At 41.5% G+C, this 19,956-nt stretch overlaps 3 protein-coding genes and 1 long non-coding RNA gene across 5 annotated transcripts in view; 3 read left to right on the plus strand and 1 right to left on the minus strand.

Annotated features, from left to right (window-relative positions):
- LOC6527227 (pneumococcal serine-rich repeat protein) overlaps positions 1–10,137 on the minus strand; it is a 56,455-nt gene extending 46,318 nt beyond the window's left edge. For both annotated transcript variants that reach the window (XM_002088285.3, XM_015197687.2), the window contains exon 1: positions 9,686–10,137. The gene's annotated coding sequence lies outside the window, so the exon portion shown is untranslated. The remainder of the gene's footprint in view (positions 1–9,685) is intronic.
- On the plus strand, positions 89–3,754 carry LOC120320672. The gene is made up of 2 exons (XR_005560198.1): positions 89–3,160; positions 3,215–3,754. It is a non-coding gene; the product is annotated as an uncharacterized LOC120320672 (long non-coding RNA).
- A 4,368-nt stretch (positions 10,138–14,505) lies between the features above and the next one.
- On the plus strand, positions 14,506–15,039 carry LOC6527231. The gene has a single exon (XM_002088289.3). The coding sequence runs from the start codon at positions 14,548–14,550 to the stop codon at positions 14,908–14,910; it is 363 nt and encodes a 120-aa protein (XP_002088325.1). The 5' UTR covers positions 14,506–14,547; the 3' UTR covers positions 14,911–15,039.
- Positions 15,040–19,385: 4,346 nt separating this feature from the next.
- Positions 19,386–19,889, plus strand: LOC6527232. Its single transcript, XM_002088290.3, has one exon. The coding sequence runs from the start codon at positions 19,430–19,432 to the stop codon at positions 19,622–19,624; it is 195 nt and encodes a 64-aa protein (XP_002088326.1). The 5' UTR covers positions 19,386–19,429; the 3' UTR covers positions 19,625–19,889.
- The last annotated feature ends 67 nt before the right edge of the window (positions 19,890–19,956 follow it).

Raw genomic sequence — 19,956 nt, forward strand, 5'->3', positions numbered from 1 at the left:
GGAACGAAAGAATTGGACCTCACACCGACTGGCCAATACTCTCGGCAAAAGTAACTTTAATATATATACAAATAAACGGATACGATAATAGAATTATTATTAAAACTTTATGGATTACTCATAAAAAACATACGGATCCACCTCATAACAAATATATTTCTCAGATAATTCGAATTGATGGTATTATGACAATATTATTGAAAAAGTTGTCCCCTTCACAATGTTACCAACATCTTATCAAAATTATAATGCCCTTGAAGAAGGGTATAGCAAGCACAGAGGCAGCAACAAAGCAAAAGATACTCCTACTCCAAGCCCCAACGTCGAGAGCCGGAAAAACAGCTGTGTAGCAAAACAAACGGACCGAAGAGAGCGCAAGTTAAGAGAGCGATGGGGCGCTTTATCAGTACAGTAAGCTCTGTGCGCATGCGACAGGTGCTTATGCTTAGCAGAACAGTGTTTCTTATAAATAATAGCATAGGAAATAACAGATGTCATTAAACATTTAAAAAAAGTGTCTATAAAGTAGAAACAAGCTAGAGTAATTTTAATTTTAGTGATCCCCAGTTTTAGCATCAAAGCTGGTTTCTAATGTAAAACTGAACAGGATCTTATCAGTACAGTGAGCACTTGATCTACAATCAAAAGATAGTATTTAGTTTGGTTTTTACTGTATTATACTCGCTGGTTTTTTTTTCTACATTCCTCTCCCTGACCGATCGGCCCCAAACGCTCACACACACGCACACATCGAAAAGGGTTCACTGAAGGTCAGCTGGTCAGAGTTCAAGTGGCAGTGGGAATGAGCGAACGAAACGCAGCGATAAAGTAAAGTCATAGAACGAACAACATCAGCGACTTTACAACTTCGGAAGACCTCAAAAAGGGTCGAATGCGGGGTGAGGAGATGCGGTGGGTGGGCGGGGGGCGTATCTGATGGATAACAAAGTGTAGGCGTGTTTTGTAACTGTATTTGTATACGGAGGCATATCTGTGTCGTCGCTGGCCATTTGATACTTTGGCCTCGTCACTCGTCAATCAACACAAAAACAAAAACAAAAAAGGGGGTGAGGTGGGTGGTGGGTGCAGTGGGTGGAAGCGAGACAGGGCCAGAGTGGAGCAGACATATTGCAGTTGTTCGCGATGCCGTGGTTGTTTTTGTTTTTGTTTTTGTTGTTGTTGTTGTTCTTGTTCCTGTTGTCTGGCGGTGTTGCGTTGCACTTTCCTATTTGCCCAGTTGTTGTTCGATTGAACTTCGCAACAAAACCAACAAACGGTCGAATAGGAAACATATGCATATTAATTGCCCATATCCCATTATTCTAATGAAAAAATCGCTGTTTTCTTTTGTTACACCGCTTCGAAAACGTTCGTTATCGAAAGACAATTTCCAATGTAAATCGAAATCGATTCGCCTCCAAACTGAACGACCTGAACAACCTCAAGAGTCGCACACGTCAAACGAAGGGATCGCATATTGTGGACAGTATTTCCAGTTTCGAAACGCCAAGCACCCATTAAAAGATGTTTCATCTATGAGAAAGGTTACCCAAAACCAAATCTAGGTTTTGATGAAAGCTAACTGGATAAGTCATTGTAGTTTTAGATGAGGTAATATGAACTTGGTGTATAATGTAATTTAAAAACAGCACTGGTTTTAAATAAAACGACATATTTACTCTTTATTTTAGCTTATAAAAAGTTATGCCGGTGTGAAAATACTTGTTTATTCACTTATTCCCAGCTGGCGTTGACATTTATGGAGATGATTATGTAGAATATATAAACTTAACGCTTATATATGTCAAATAACAATTCTTCTTTGAAATCAGGAAAGTTTGAGGTACTTATGGGCTTGTGGGCCAAATGGTGTTACCCTGTGCCAGGGTATATTAAGAAGTATATGTACATAAATATATAGGTATGGACGCGATCGCATTTATGTATATATAGCCAGGCTACAGATGCGAGATCCGCACACTTAACCCAAAACGAGACCAAAAAGGCGAACAGAGGCGACCGGGCCATGACGGGATCTCGGCGACGACCGACGATGCGACCTGAGTTGGCGGCGAAATATTTTTAGAACTTTGCGACCGACGGCGACGGCGACGACATCGGTTAAAGGGGCATCGCGGAGGTGGCGGAGCAGGGACAGGGGCAGAGGCAGGGGGAATGCGGGTTGGGGGCGGCATGGGGGCAAAGGGGACATGCATATATTGTGGTACTTCGGTATCTGTATCTCTGGCAGCCGCAGCTCAGGTCTGTTATTTTTTGCTCGTATATTTATTTTTTGCAGGGCGCTCGGCGAGCGAGCGAGAGGTCAGAAGGTCTGTGATCTTTTGCAAGTTCGCTTGAGCGCAAGAAAAATTCTCCGAACTGCCAAGAAGAACAAAAGGCAGCCTGGCCCGTCCAAGTATCTGTGAGATACATTTCTGCCGCTCATATGTATACGTATATGTATATCTATACTCACAAATATATGTGTGATATAAGCATCGCACATTTTGGCCAGGCAAAAAGTCAAATGACAGCAAAATTTCGGTTAGATAAATAGGTAAATAAAAGATATGTATCTCTATATTCGACGAATATACTCATACTATAAAGTACCTCGGCGTAACAATTTTCAAATTGTTCTATAAATTAGTAAACCCAATAAAGATGTTTATCAAATTGGATTAATTAGTTTTAGTGCATGTCAAACTTTCACGGGAACTGCAGTTTGCCAATACCTAACCCGACTTGATATGTTTTTCAGCTTAGGCACAAGTGTTAGCCCACTGTTGTTTTTGACACATTTCAGATTGCACTATTTGCCCAACTACTTGTCAACCACTTTTATTGCACTTGTAAAGCAGCGATAAATCATCGATATTCAGTTGGCTGAAACACACACTGTCATTTAAGTTTCAAAGTAGAAAGGTGTTATTATTCGGAATGCTATGTGTGTAATAAATCTGTTTGGGTTCCTAAATCACATTCGTATGAGCAGCAAATGCATTTCGTCTCATAACGATATGAATAATTTTGTCATACATAAGCCGGGCAAGCATATAACTTTCGACATCCACGCAGTACGTCAATGAATCAAATATCTGAAAACGTGTGTGAAAAAAGCTACAGGTCGAAGAAGGTACATACATATACCTGGGGCCAGGTGAGGGGACGCTGTGCCCTCCACAGAAAAATAAAATAACAACTTCGACTACAGTTGACAACTCGAAGAGGGAGATACCACAGAATGCCGCCAGGTTGGCTGATGAGGGGCAAGTCAAGGTGTGTTGAAGTATTGCCAGTGTCTTTGGCCGTATTTGTGTGGGACGATCGCCAAACTTTGCCAAATCGCAGGCCACAGAAAGAGAGGTGAAATCGACAGAGACAGAGATGGATGCAGATGCCGCTTTTGTGGCACAACAAAATAAAGGAAAAATACCACAGACAGTTCGACAGTTCAAACCAATTGACTCGTTTGCCAACACGCGTCTCCAGAAAAAGCAACAACAACTATCGCGCAGAACTTCCAACATCCAAGAAATTGGTAAAAGCTGCACTGCATATGAACAGAGACAAATATCGGGGATAACATGTTCTCAACCCGTCAGCATCGCAGGCCAGTAATCTGTCTTTTCGGTTTATTTTATTAGCTATTGGGGAAGATGGAAACGGGATCGCTAATGAGGTGATGAATGGATAAATCTAAATCAATTAGTTACGCATGATTTGTGGATTATTAAACTCTTCTGATTAATTATTTTTCATTTGTTTGAGCTTAGCTACCTTTAGTCTCTTTAGCTCCTACTTTTATTTAGGGTTAAATTCGTCTTAAAAAAATGATCCTCGGAAGTGTTTACTAGGTGAGGTTTGCAAGACAAAGTTACCGGGATTGTCAAGAACTTCAGCTAAATGTTTTGCAAGTTACTTTTGGGCCATTGCTGGCCACAATGTCAAAAATGTCGTCAGTTTGGCAGTCCGTCAGTCATTCATTCAGTCCATCAGTCCGTCAGTCAGTCAACTCCGAGCAATATAGAAGACACAAACACACGGGCACACACTTCCAAACGCAGACACTTGCAATTTCTGTTGCCGTTTTTGTTGTTGGCTTTTTTGCGCGCATCTAAAAATAAAGCAACACTGAAAATGCTAATGCCATGCGCCCGCCCGACCGACCGACCAAACGACCGACCGATCGACACCGACATCGACCGATGCCCACAGACCTCAAAAGCGAGCGCCCGTTTGCCCTCACACAGATACACACCAACAGCCCCCAGCGCACACATACAAACATGCAGGCGCACACACACAATCACACAAACACACAGATACGCGGCCGATCGGCGACACACATGCAAACATGTCCCCAAAATGACAGCGACATATTGCGCGCCTCGAGTTCACTTCATTCGAGAGTTTGAACCGATCTGAATATAGTCAGCGTGCCAGGGTGTTAGTGCGAGTGGGGGTATCTGGCACATACGTGGATATAGATACTTGCAGACTATATACTCTAGATGCGCGGCACACGCTGTTCGGAATCTTGGCTGAGTCTGTCAATTGCTAGGATATACAGTGCGTACCGGCACCTTAATGCGCCGGAAGATACACTGATCCCGGATGTAAAATCTTGGTGATCACGATGCAATTATAAAATAGCATTAACTAAACTAAACTACGAATTTACAGAATTTACACGAGTATTTGGTGTCAGATGAAAATGTGATTTTTATATTCTAATTGGTTAGTATCAACAATTCAAAATATTCTACCATAACAATATGTAAAAAAATTTAGTTCGTTTAGATCAGTTTGGCCAAGTTGACATTAATCAGAACTTTAACTTGTAATAAAAAGCGAATACATTCTTTTTGCTACTTTTCTTTAGCTTCTGCCATATCAGTGTATCCCAACTATTGAGTATTAATTGTAGTTTATGTCCTGGACAAATGGCCATAACCCGCACTGTAGGGGCATACAAAAAGTATTTATCTTTTAGCCATTTTCATTTTTTGTGAACCAAAACTACAACTCAACTCTGTCAGACGACAGACTGACAACAGAGTCGTTGGGTTTGTGTTTGGGTTTGGTCTTTGGGTCTTGGGTAGAGGGACCTGAGACTGAGACCTGGGATCTGAGACCAAGTCAGGCCAAGTCAAGTCAAGTAAAGTCGATGTCGAGGCGTGTGGGCAGCATCAGCGTGTTGGGTTCACTTCAGCTTTTTATTTTTTATTTTATTTTTTGCATGTTTTCCTTCATTTTTTGCACCAGTTTAGGCGAAGCCTGTCGTCGGGGATGTGAGGCAAAAACATGGCAGCTACAAAATCAAGCGACGAACGAAAACTTTTAAGGCGCAAAGTACTGGACGAGACGGCAAAGATCGTTATGGGGCAACTCAAAGGGGTCAGGTCGGTCGATCGGTCGTGCGGCAACTGTACTCGAAAAGTGACACCTGCAAAAGGCCGAGAGAATGGAGGTCAAATATAAACGAGGCGGAAGCGGACAACCAAAGTGTTTATCCTCATGACTGACGTTTTGTTTGCGTGCTGCAAGATCATAAAGTGGAAAAGTGAGGGCCCCAAAATATCCTTATATGCTTCCAGTGCCATATTGTTTGTCACAGCAAACAGAAAACGTGGTTAGTTGATTGCTTTTTATTGAAGATGTCTTATTATGGCTAAGCATTCACCAAAAAGAGGATGGCATTTCGTAAATGTCATTGCTTTTCATGAAATGTATTATTGTAGTACGAGCAAATTACCAACAATTCTTGGATATAAAACTATATATTCACCTATAGCCCCATTGACCCCCATCTCAACGAACCGTATATTTAAGCGGTTAAACAAACTCACACCTCACCCACTTATCGTGAGCCATCTCAAAACTCTTGACTTACCAAAGCAAACACGCTCAGATTAATGAAATCCAATATTCAACCCAAACAAAGCCAAAACCTGTAAGCCATTAACATATAAAAAAAAGCCTAGGTATAAATATTTATATTAAAAACCAAAACAAAATCGAAAATTATAGAAACATATGCAGAGATTAACACGTTTCGGCTATAATCCATAAAAGCAGCGAAGAAACCACAACAACACAGTTGTAATAAAATTAAGAAAGAAGTAAATGAAAATTAAACGGTTAAGGTAAAGCTCGGATTTTTTAACCCAATGATAATTTATGCGTCTGAAACCAAAAAGTTTAGCCCTATAAAAAATTATAAACCTACGTCACACAAATTTGTAGACTAGTAGACTAGATTGAGGGAAAAGCACGCACAGCCCTGATGAAATCTGGTGTTCACCTAAGAAATGCTTAGTTTTCTATGGAACACAACATGAAGATCGAGACTTTAAGTCAGAATTTGTGGAAATTCTCGAAAATCTTACTGACCTTTTGGGAAGACTCAACTTCCGTTTAGCAGACGATTTGTGAATGGAATTTGCCAGCTCATTGAAATGTTTATCGCAAAAAACACACTGAGGGTGAGAACTGGCTCAGGTATCATATATAATATCATATAATCAGGCACATAACTGCTTACCTCACAAACTGCTCTTGTCATTTGATAGAAGACGAGGACCAGCCAAAAAACAAAAATAAAGCTAAGAAAATCCCCAAGCTGGCATCATAAAATATATACATAAATAAATGCTAATAATAACAAATTCAACAATTTCCTGCGGCTCACATCACAATTTCGCCGTTTCATGTCATTAGCGGACTCCAAAGTAAATATTTGACGAAGACAAACGTACCTCCGCCGCAAAGCAACTTCATCATCGCATCATAACCCGTTCTTCCCGAAAAAAGCAGGAAAGCAGGAAAAATAATAATAATAATAATAAAAATAATGAAGAGCAAGTGACGATCACTTTGAGGGCTTTTGGGGGCATTGAGGGCGTTTTTAACTTTTATTTTTTGTTTGCTACAGATCGGTTCCCTCTTCCTTCGTTATGAGATGAGTTTGGGAGTTGGGTAAACCGATCGGCAGCGGCTTTTTTTTCTGGTTTTTTTGCTGACTGTGACATTTTTGTCACATGAACTTGCCGCCGTCGCGATCTCAGCACTCCTCGACGAGCAGGGGTAACTTGAAGTTAACTTTATGTACTCGCCATTATATTCCGTCAGCAAATTTGCGCTGCGAAGATCATAAGACCATAATTGAACTGATTGGCAGTGTTTTGTTATGGTCCCAGATTTTTTGTTTCCTTCTTTTTTTTTTTTTTTTTTGATTTTTTGTTTTTTGCCCCGCACTTGTAGTGGGTTTTCATAATTTGATCTTTTGACAGATCAAAGATCGCTGCTTGAACCAAAGGTTAATCACTGACCGCAGCACCGCACAATATGGCTGTTATTTCTGCTTGGGTTCGCTATTTGTTTGATTCGAGCCGCCGCATGAAATCATATTTCTCCATAAAGCATCCACTTTGTCTGTCCCAGCTTCCACAGATGATCGAGTGCCGATCTGGGCGCCCACACTCGATCGCATGTGTGCCTGACTATATATATATATATATATCTTTGCGGCTGTGTTAATGATCGCAAATGTCGTGATTTTAGTCGAGTGGGTTGAGTGAGGTGCTGAACTTTAATTAAACGCGCACCGAAATGTGTTTTTTCACATTCTGAACTTTGAGACATCAACTGCATCCACCGGGCAAATGCATTGCAATCGCTCCGAGATCGGTTAATCAACAAATGGCCTGGCCTTATGCCTTCTATGGGGGTTGTGAGACTAAACGAACCCAAGGAGAACCTTAAAAGCTGACACACATCAGATATTAACAAGTATTTTGATTTATATGAGACAAATGTCATATTTATCGGTTATAATTAAGGAAGACTGTCTTGTTCTTCATCATATTGAACTTAGATTAACTTAAAGTGCACCATTAATGTTAATATTACAACTTAGTGGTATCAGCATTGTTCGGAATATTCAATCGATTTTGAAAAATAATCAAAGTTAAAATCCTCAAAAGCATATTTAAGTTGATTGACTGACTGACTTTTAAGTGAATAAGCTACCTTTAAGCTAATTTAAAACTTCACGAAAGAGGTCTATAAAAAAAACATGCCACAATGAGGCAAATTAACAAAGAAATCAATGAGCCATCGGCCAAGAACAGATGCCCATTACCAGCAATAAACTTTAGCTGAATCACAAAAGTTTAGAACCACTCAAAAAACAAAGAGGTAAATTGAAATGCGAATCGGGAAAAAGGAAAAGTGGAAGCGCCTAATCAAATATTGTAATCAAAAATGCGAAATGCAAATGAACTGCAGGTGGTGTCCACACTCTCACACACACAACTGCACTTACGACGGCAACTGTAACAATAACGGCCATCAGAGAAACAAAAACAAAAACTGACCAGAAAGTGAAGTGGGTGGCATTTGGGGGAGGGCGAAGGGGCGGCGAAGGTGAGTGCGCTTATCAGGCCCAAAAGCAAACGCAAAAAAATGAAAAAATAAAAAACAGCAACAACCACAAACGCCGGATATGAGCGCCACTTAAAAACTGTAAAAACAATGAACAAGCAACAAGTGTTCGAGACGACTACACAGAAAACAAACCACTACACTTCCAGATTCACTGCTTTAATTGGTATTTGGTATTAGAATTCCATTTTTTAGTTAAAATGGATTTTTGTTGAACTCCACATCGCATCATATCGGATTACTTTTTAATATTCTGTAGCTCATTACATCACGTTTTAATAGTTCCATATTTATTTATGGTGTTTTATAAATTTGTTTTGACGTTGAATTCGCTTCCTTGCAGAAGCTTAGCAAGTGGATCATCTATTTGTTCCCCGTGCAGACAGACGACAGACAAGTACAAACAGGCCAGCAAAGAGAGCGTTAAATTTGCACTTACCGTTTCGCAGAGAGCGACAATCGGACAACAACAAAGTCTGCAAGAGGGAACTGGTAGCCGATTCACAGTCACAGGCAGGCCAATTAATGAACGCGACAAAATGGCAAATAATACTTTGGAAAATGTCCACGGCATGACCGTAAAAGCCAACCAAAGTACGGGCTGGCCTGACATACAAGCCTCACATTCCCAATTAAGATGTTTAGGATAGCTTATGATTTATCTTAAAGTTTGTCATTCTGATTTTGCGTTTTAGAGTTTTTCTATGTTTTCTTAAAAAACACATAATGTTAAAAAGCTGAAATAAATATTTTGTTTGATTTGCAATTCAATTCTAATTCATCTTAAAACAGCTTACTAATGTTTAACAAAATGTAAAACTCTATGTATCTAGTGTAAATATATATAAGACAAAAATGTGATTTTTCCCGAATTCCTTTGAACATAACGGCACTTCTAAATACATATGTATATTTCACTGTGTCCACGCGGGAGAGTAAAAATTCAAACGCACAAAGGGAGAAAGAGAATGTGGATTAAGGGAGCGGGAGCGGGAGGGGAAGAGTGAAGAAGAAGAAGGTGGACCGAAACAGTTACCCACTAATTGCAAGCATGCGTCGCCGCAGCTTTTTGTCACCCGTCGGACGGCTGCATGTGGTTGTAATTGTAATTGCGCCTGTATTAGAGTTTGCGGCTCAATCAAATGTCTCGCTGCGCAGCATTTACAGTTGTTGCGGCGGACATTTGCTGAATCATTTGTTTATGGCCGAATCAGGAGTGTGTGTTTGTATTAATTACCGTTTTAAGCTGACTGCTCTCTGCTTCTTCTTCCCCTTCTGCTTCTGCTTCTTCTTGCTAGCTGGGAATGGGAATTGGAATTCTTTGCTGTCAAACACTTCAATGAAAACTTTTATGTGGAGCAATTGATAAAGGCGCGCTCACGCACACACTGACACTTTTCTGCCGGAATCTACGCACACACATACACTGGCATTTGTACGTTAAAATTAAGTACAATAATTCACTTGTGGTTGTTGTTAGCTTGGCACTTGTCGACCGTTTTTTGCGGCTCGCTTGCAATTAAACAAACAATTTTTCTCCTGCAGTCGCAATAACAATATTCATCAATCGCCGCGTTTTGATTAAATTGTTTGAATTACGTTTTCTATTATTATTATTCTTCAACTGGACTGACTGCAAGCACGAGAAAGCTTCCGCATCGAACCGCACTCGAGAGCTTCGGAAAAATAACTGTGCAGCAGCATGCGATCGGGGCCTCTTTTTTTCACAGCGCGGAGCGACAAGTGGCGAGTACAAAAATAACAACAACAACTGGTTGTATGAATGAAAATGAATTTCGCTTGGCACGCTCTGCATTAAGAGAACGAAAGAGAGTCGAAGAGCGGCGCTCTTTATTTCACTTTGAAGCAGGTTATTTCTGCTGAGTGATTATTATCATTATGAAGTGATCTGATTTGCTGCTGATATTAAAGCAAGACCGGTCGATAATTACACTGGTCAACACAAGCTAATGGCTTTCTGAGTAGTTATTGCAAAAATTACTTACAATCTTTTTTTAGAGGCATGGTATAGCATTTATACAATTGGAATACTTTGGAATAAAATCAGATATGCACAAAATCTCAAACTATTTGTGTCGAGGAGTTATAGATTTTTGTCATGCTCTAAAAATTTGATCATTTACTTACTTCTTAACTAGCACTACTTAAGGTCCTTTGAATATTCTTTAGCCCTGCAACCCAGTGTAATTATAGGTTTTGCTAGATAAATTCCCGCGGAAGCAGATTAAAATGCTTAACAATAATGATATGGTATGTGATTAAAACAAGAGCGAACCGTGTTCCCGATGGGATCATCACAGATCCCCATCCCCATTAGGGCTACAAGATGGAGATATCGTTCAGAAGAGACACAATGTATGAGGTGATAATTCACTTGTACGTCACCCGCTCGCATTCGCATTTGCATTCGCCATTCGATTCCACCATTCCCGGTCGACTAACTACGGTTATCCTCAATCAGCTAATTTATTTCCCTGGAAAATATCGCCCCCACCTCGAGAAAGGCGAACGATTTTCCCTGCCAAGGGGCTCCACCTCCATTCAAATGGGGGAAACCAAACAATTAAGCAAACAAAACGACAGCGACCACGGTTGCAGTCTCCAACTGCAGCTTCAGCTTCAGCTCCAACTCCAGCTCCAACTTGAGCTCCAACTCGCCAGCTCCGACTCTTGATAGCCCCTCCAGATAGAAACTGTCAAACAAAACAAACTACACGATAGAAGCCAAACAAAGCGAGGCTTCCAAAGTGTGCTGCGTTTTAGTACCCGTCAATTGCGGGGTATATTATTGTAAAAGGGATTGTATTTAGAACCCATGACCTATTGGTTCTTATTAATTATATTTTTAAATATATTTTGTAATATATTTACAATGTGTTTTATATGTATTTACACTGATGTATTCATATATTAAAGCAGATAAAGGCTATTAAAAATGTTTTTACAAAATGAGCTTTACGAACCATTATCAGCACAATTTCAGGAATATTATACACATTGTATAATATTCAATGGACGTTATGAAATACAGATCCTATCTGCTAACTTTAGAACCCTTGACCATGCATACTAACAGGTATCTAGTAGTCTAATTTGCCATTTCATAAGCTTTCTTGTTTATTGTTGCCCTGCCTTTGTCTTTTGTTTTTGCCTGGCAAATGGAAGGCTAAGTACAAGGAAAGGCGTCAATGACGACCGACGAAGACGACTGACGTCGACCTTCGCCAACTACGCCATCGAAAAGGAAGTTCAAATGGAAAAAAAAGAGTTAAGTAAAAAACACTAAAAATCGAGGCTTTAAGAAAAGGACCGGGAGATGCATCGAATATAAATTAACTGCCATGAACGAGGTAATGGAGCAACAATAACAAGAATAACAGTGGCAGCAGAGAGAGAAAAAGGACATACTCTTAAGGAACTGCAAAAATTATCCTTATCTATTAAACTTAAAAAAATATTAATACACGACACTTAAGTATTATTAAAATCTTTAACATTAACTAGTTTTAAAAGATCACGATTATACAAAAATATATGTTGTTTTATAAATGCTTTCTAAAATGCTTTTAATTATAGCATTTATAAATGTCTATAAAATGAAAGAAAAAGATAAATTGTTACCTCCCTGTAGGATTTTACTAAAATACCTTTGATTTCTAAACAATGTAACTACTTTTCTGAGTGCACCGAGGAGAAAAGCAACAATGAAGGCTCTACAAAAAGCCAGAAAGCAAAACGACGACGCGTCGATACTAGTGGGCGTGTACCGCTCCCCATCCGCCCACAGCTGCCGCTCCTAACCCCCCACCCTCCATGGGCCAAGTGCAATCAATGGCAGCGATCGGCCAAGTACAAATGGTTAGGAGATGCAACAGTAACAGCGAAAACAGCAACAGCCACAATGGCTGGCGAGGTCAAACAGCAATCAATAAAGGTCAGCGACTACCGCCAGGGCACGCCTGAGTGCCTACCGTCAATGCCGCATTGCTAGATTGCTGGATTGCTGGATTGTCGGATTGTCGGATTGTTGCATTGCTGGATTGCCCGATGGCTCGATGGCTTGATGGGCAGATCATCGACAAAAGGGGGAGCTTGAGGTGCAGAACCAGCTCCCAAGCTCCCAGCCCACACCCAATTCTCCGCCGCTCCGCCTTCCTTCCGCCCCTTTCGCAGTCACTTACCCATTCATGCGGCCCACGATGAAGATGCTTTATGTTGCAAATTGAAAGCTGGACATCCAATCGACTGAAGAAGAACAAGACGAACACGGCGGCGGAGTAGAAGAAGCAGAAGAAGTAGAAATGGAAGTGGAGGCAGTGCCATGGGCAGTGGCAGTGGCAGTGGCAGCAGGAAGGTGGGAAAGAGAAGGCTGGCCGACAAATGTAGACAGTTGCGACCGCGCAGCCGCAGCAGCAGAAGCTGCATTTGCTGAGGTAGCTGAAGAAGCCGCGTCAGAAGCCCAGAAGGTGGGAGCGAGAAGGGGCTGAGCTGCTGCGGGGAGAGGAGCGCAACGGTGGAAGATCGGTTAACCCTTTATGGCCGATAAAAGTAAGATTCGCTTCGATCGCAGATTTTATGATTGATTATTACTATGTATCTGATTTTTGTGCCATATGTATCTTTCAAATATTCTAAAAGACCTGGTTGCACAAATTTCTTTTGCTAAGCAAATCGTTAAATAATTTTTAGTAAATTGTTCTTACATAAGAGCTAATAGATAGATAGATTTGTAGATATTTTTAAATGTTAAAAATCTCTCTGCATATTTTTAATCTTTGTCTTATCCTTATCTGTAACAGAAAAATAATATTGCAAAATTTGCATTTCTCCAACAACCCACCAGCTGGATTTTGCTGGGCACCATTGGGTTAATTAGCTAAATGGCGGATGTCGATGACTGTGGCATTAGGCGTATGTTTCTTGGCTATTCCTTGGCTGCCCCCTTGACTGTCCGTGCCCACCGACCGACGAGCGACCCTGTCCCGCCCCCGCAGCTGTTGCTTTTGAGGTTGCACAGCTCCCGGTTCCAAAGCCGTGGCTAAAACCATTGCTGATGATGATGATGATAATGATGATGATGATGAGGATGCTACCAAGTGGCCTCTGCCTTTTTGAATGCATCTTGTGGCGGCTGCTATCTGCCTCGCCGTGGCATCCACAAGATATTTTTAATGGCCCAGCTTCCTTTTTGCAGATGCTCTGCTACTTTGCTTCTGCCGTTTTTTGTTGGTCCGATTTTTGTGAATGAAGTTGTTTTAGATACACACACACACACACACACACTCCATACTCCACTCCGCTGGCAGAGAAGTAGCACCATTATCGCACTGACATGTCTGCTGGATGTCGCTGCTGCCCACCACCCCCTTTTTGTGCCCAACACCCCGCCAGCCCACCGCCAGCCGCCCACTTGGCGGTGTGTGTCACCTGTTGATGGATTTCGTTGTTTGATTAACATGAAATGGCATCGCATCCAATCCCAGCCGATCTTGATGCCTTGAGTGGAGTGGAGTGGATTTGAGTGGATTGCAGTGGAGACGCCGACTCTAAGTGACTCCGTCTCAGTTGGATCGCCTGGCGGATAGTTAGCCAAATGTCCGAGATTGATGAGGTGGATGGGTTAAGTGATGGCCCCGAGTGGAATGGCCAAGGAAATTGTGGCTTTTGATGGATTTCTATGGACTTACTCCTTGCAAGCGTTTACCTAAATAGCCCGCAACCTTTGGGGCCAATGATACATTCGACTGAAAACGAATAAACATTTTTAAACTTTTTCTATAGTTGGTCACAATTTGTATAAACAAAAAATAGAATAACATTGAAAAATGCTGCGGTTACATTTAAGTGGTAGACTTTTCTGCAATATAAAGATTTCGAATCCTAGAATCACATTTTGGGACATTTGTTGACAATAAAAGTAGGTAAAAACCAGGTATGACAAACACATGGCATAATTATAAATCACTTAAAGGATACGCCTCACTTAAAGGACTACCTGCTTCGTATCCTTGCCACTATAAATTCCTTTCGGCACGAACGCAATTAGTACATTCAGAATCAAACTGCCAAGCAGTCAAGATGACGAGCTCTAAACTTGCTTTTCTTATTCTGGTTATTGCCTGTTTGCTGCTCATCGCTTGGGCACGACCTAGGTCGAGATCATCCATATTCAATGAGGTCACATCGCTGCCGGCGGAGAGGAGAATGAGCAACGAAATCATGGACCAGATATCGCCCATGAGGAGGCCACACAGGAGGGATTACTTCGTGAAGAAGCGCCCGCTCATCAGCTCTAGGATGATGATGTCCAGAAGTCCCTTCCTCGACCGTTTCTACAACGATCCAGTGCAGGAGATTGCCCCAGGTGGAGCCAACTACTTTGGGAATGATGTCCTGCCGCTTTCGACCTACGAGATCCTGGAACCGGAGTCATTATATTAGAAATAGTCTCCCAGTACTACATATGCAAACGAATTAAATTTAATTTAATTTTACAACTGACATTTTGTTCTTGTAAGGAATGATAAATACCATTTATAGTTTGATAAATAAAAAACTACATAAACCACATTTATTATGATCGTTTATTATACCTACGTTGCATCTATGATTTAGGAACTTGGATGCTTAATCTACAATTTCTAGCTTTTATAGTTCCTGACATCTCAACGTTCATACGGACGGACAGACAGACGGACAATGCTGCCCTCAAACAGATAGAATCCTTAATAATCAGAATATTTCAAAAATTGTCAATATTTTATATTTCTTTCTCTCACTTAATAATAATGTTTCAATTTAAGACTTGCAAAGTGTGAGAACCTGGGAAAAAGCCATAGAAATTTGTATGTTACTCATAGTCAACTTCCAGCGATCCCTAGAGGATCTGCCATTCAGCTAATCGAAGCCAACAGCTCCGAGGGACAAACCCATTTTGCTAACAACAATCAACACTCGTATCATCAACAATCTGAACAAACTACAACAACATAATCAACGGCAGCAACAAAACGCTTAAATACGCAATACGAGGAGAGAGGTCCAAAAAAGTCAGAATAAGAGTCGAGAATCGAGGAGGAGCATCCCAAATGCCATGTAGGAATCCATGTAGGAACATCGGGTTGGCGTGTGTATCTGCGAGTGGCCATATCCCCAAGGAATGAATGTTTCTGTTTGTCGTTCTGGCCGGAGGACAAATCTCTATGGCCAGAGGCGGAGAGCGGCTGGCCGACCAAACGCAACAAGTGTTCCAAATCAAAACGGAAGCACAGGCCAGGCCATGGCCATGGTAACTCCGGCTCCAGACCAGGCCGCTCCTTTATGCCGCATATGTACATGGCTTTTTGGTTCGACATGGCAAAAGCATTTGGAAAATGTAATTTACAACGCTCAACGCGGAGTAGCGACCACTTCGCAAGCACACATGTATATATGTATGTACAATCTATGTATATATATATATTTGCCCGGGGAACTGGTCAACTTTGGTCGGACTCGGTCGCATCAAGAGCCACTCAACCTCAAAGTTGAACGGCATCGGCATCACCTGCCACCGATCTCACACCGCTCTCATAGCCACCGATGCGCCAGCGAATCGCGCTCGGATTGAAATCCAAGAAGCTAAGAAAAATAAAGGAAGCAGGAGCCCCCAGGCAGGACAAAAGTGATCGAGTTCGAGTTACCCTATGACTAGTAAGGCAATGGGCAGCACTTAAGCGGCGTTGTGTTTCTGATAAATAGCTCCAATTCAAAGCTTTTGGGTTTTACATTTAATCAATTACTGTTTTCTTCGACTAAATCATAAGGTCGCCCAAACAACCCAACGCAACAGGGTATTCTGAATGAAAAAAGTGCTTAACTAAGAAGAACAAGTGAGCGCAGATTTTAATTTTAACCTTTTTGGTCAGGTTCTTTCCACTCCACCACGATGGCTTCTGTGCGCCCAACTTTTCCTGGCTGCTGCTGTTGCAGTTTCTTTGTACTTTTTTCTGTTTTTAATTTGCTGCGCCGCTTCATAGAGCATTTTTCATTAAATTCCTGAATTAAGGCATTCCTCCGTGGCCTCCCATTGGACGCTGGTCATGTTCTGAAATAAGAGCAACATAGCAACATAGCAACCTTGTCCAAGTCCAAGACGACGACGACATGGTGACGACGATGCCGGCGATGGCGATTGTTTAGGCCACGGCCAAGTTGCCAAGTGGCTTTGGCCACGGCACTGGCTACCGGTTACGTTGGGAGTTCGAAACACAATTGGATCACACGTTGAGAAATTGTTTATTACGTTAATGGGCTACTACAAATGATTTGGAAAATACCATCATACACTTAAGATCCTGAAAACAACGCAATTATATCAAATTGGTGGATACATTTCAAGTTTACATTTGCTTTTATGTAGTCCAAATTGCTATTTTGCTTGGCTTAAGTACCATAATTAAAGTATATCTGCGGTGTGCATTTTTCCAAATATTATTCCACAATTTATATAATTATATTAGCAGTTGTTTGAAATTTCATATTTCTTTAGTTGCTATTGTTGTCTCTGCCCTTTTGAGTCTTTTTAAGATTAACTGCATTGGAGAAACTTATGCGGCGATTTCATAAATTGAGATCTCGTAAAAGGATTTAAATTAAATCAGTGTCAAAAATGCTTTATGATTGTCTATTATATTTGGTTTACCATTGAAAAAAGGATTTAGATGCATTCGTTGTGTTTGAAAGTGGAATAGATACATTGCCTGTGTCTTTGAAAATATATACAAATGTATTGGCTGCATACTTTCGACATGAATAACTTAAATAGTTTAGAAGATTTATATTTCAAAATGAAGTACAAAATATTTTAGGTAAATCACTATTGCAATGATAAACCAATTCAATTTACGAACTTTCACTGTTGCTAACTGAAATCAATATCGCCGGCTGCAGAGTTCCATGACATGAGGCCAGAACGAATCCATGTTCAGATTCCCATCCCGAGATCCCAGCCAGGCCCAGCTGGTATCCAGCACAATTCACTTAAGGCCACCGCTTTGGCTGGCCCCCACCAGTGGCCCCACGAATCCAGAGCATTTTTCTAACTTCCTCTTACCAATAGAACAAAACCAGCACAAAGCGCCGCGGATAAAGTGGAATGACAACAGGAGGGCTGGCGGAGATCGGTGGGCTGGCGATTGGGTAGATGGAGCAGGAGCCAACCAGTGCCAAGGCGACCCAAAGCTATGCGAGAAAGAAACGGGCGCGAGATCAGGCCAGGTGAAGTCAAGTTCGAGTCACCGGTTGCATAGTTGACCAGATCGGGAGAAGCCGGAGCAGTAGATCCCAAGACTTTGCCACTCCATTGGTCAGAGATGAACGCGAATCGTGACTGGGTGATTGGGGATATGGACTTTGAATGGTCAACATATTGAGGCTGAATATCCATATTGCTTTTGCAGTAATTAGATTTCTTCAAAATGTTAAGATACACATTTGCCTTAAACTTAAAAACACTAACAATGTATGACTTGAATACATAGATATTTGTATTAAGTTTTCTTGATGAGTTTACGTTTTTTAATAAAGTAAATGCAAGCATGAGCGTTTTAATATTTATTTGTTTTTTATATTTTTATATTATTTTATTCCTTGTAACCTTACAATTTCCATAAAATAACTAAACATTTTTTAACAATTTTGAGATCGTGTCACGTGATCATCTCCAGTGGGAGCCACCAACTAGATACAGATATGCGCGACGACCGCGACGACTGCGCAGGCGCGGCCAGCGGCAACTGGACTGCTGCGCTTTTGCTGCTGCTGCTGCGGTTGTTGCTGCGACTGCGCGGTTGCAGATACACTTTAGGGGCATGACATGACTCGCATACGAATTATTATAAACGATCTGGCGCAAAAACTAACAAGCGATGGGGCCGGGACTGGACTGGAATGGAATGGACCTCGCCTGCTGCTCTGTGGGATGTGGATGTGGATGTGGATGGATGTGCTCTGTGCGGAGGCAGAGGTGCATGTGGATGTGGATGTGGATGTGGCGGCCAAATGGGCGGCAAGGTGACGGCGAAGGCATCGGGCAAACGGAAGGCGAGCGGTCGGTCGGGCGGAAGGTGGAGCGACGGACGAGTTATGGTGGCCAATTGCAAAGTTAATGGAGTTTGGCTACTCCAGCAGTGAAAGAGCAAATGGAGCAGGGGGATCGGGCTTGGGATTGAGCGTGGGGTTGGGGTTTGGGATCGGGATCGAGCGACTTGAGCGGATGCTGGCCGAGAAGATACAGCTACTGGTTCGCGACTCGGTAAAGATTGAACTTAATTTTGCACAAATGCAATTTATAGAAAATTGTTGCCACTTGTTTTCACGTTGATGGCACTCGGGCACCGAGTAGATCATCGGGCGGGGTGGAGCCGGCTGGAGATAATAAATGCAGGTAGCCATTGGATTCCTGGATTCTGCCCGATGCCTGCAGCTTGGTCATTATTTAAATTTTTCCCCTGCGCTGCTGCCATACTACGTTTTGCAAAAATTAACAATTAAAATGTCTAATGGCAGAAAAAGTGAGGCGCGATAGAGAAGGAGAGTCGGGCCGGATCATAAAGACGCTCACCCATCAGGTAGGTCGACATAGGTGACTCCTTCTTGGAACTTCCACTCATCAGCCGGGGCAATTAGTTTTCCCATTTTTGTATCGGACGCAGTTCATCTGGGGATTCGCGTAGGATCGATGGAATCCGAGCAGAGGAAGTGGAAATGAGCGAAGGGATTAGCGTGGAATGGTTTATTGGCGAGTCGCGGCCATAAAACTGCGTCCTAATCCATCAACGAACTCCTGGAACCCTCTCGAATCAAGGGTCCCGAAGGACAGGTAACCGATACCTTATTACCCCGCAGTATCGAGCTATAAAAAGACGCACTGCACCCCGTAACCCAAACAGTCTCGTTTGTTCGCCACATTTGTCACAATATGCTGATTGTTCGCTATTTAATCGCCTTGGTCTTTTCCATTTTCATGGTGGCCACATCTTTGAAGATCGAGGAGCGCTACCGGCGGTGCAATGGCTACAAGATATCCACTCCGGATCGATTGGTCATCAAAATGGAACGACGCGGCGGAAAGTGTCCCACCAAGTTTCTAGAAAAGAGGCGCTTAAAAGTCTGAGATACCGAAAGATTGCAAGGATTCTAAAGCCGAAAATCAGTGATAATTTACTACGCAACTCGATGGAAAAATTAATGCATAAAGCCTCAGAGGCAGTTCACAAAGTATCAAAATTAGTCTAGTGAAACATAAAAATATTATTTAAATTTACTGAGATCAACTGCTAAGCAAAAATATTCAAAAAGTAAAAAAAAAATGCACAATGAATGTGATTTAAAAATATACCATTGCAAAATTGTAAACTAGTAATATATAATATATATGTATTTTATAAACTGCAATAGTTTTTAATAACATTTCATATTTTTTATAAAAATAAAATGTTTCAGTAA

This window comes from Drosophila yakuba, chromosome 2L (genome assembly GCF_016746365.2).
Source record: "Drosophila yakuba strain Tai18E2 chromosome 2L, Prin_Dyak_Tai18E2_2.1, whole genome shotgun sequence".
Taxonomy (NCBI): Eukaryota; Metazoa; Arthropoda; class Insecta; order Diptera; family Drosophilidae; genus Drosophila; species Drosophila yakuba.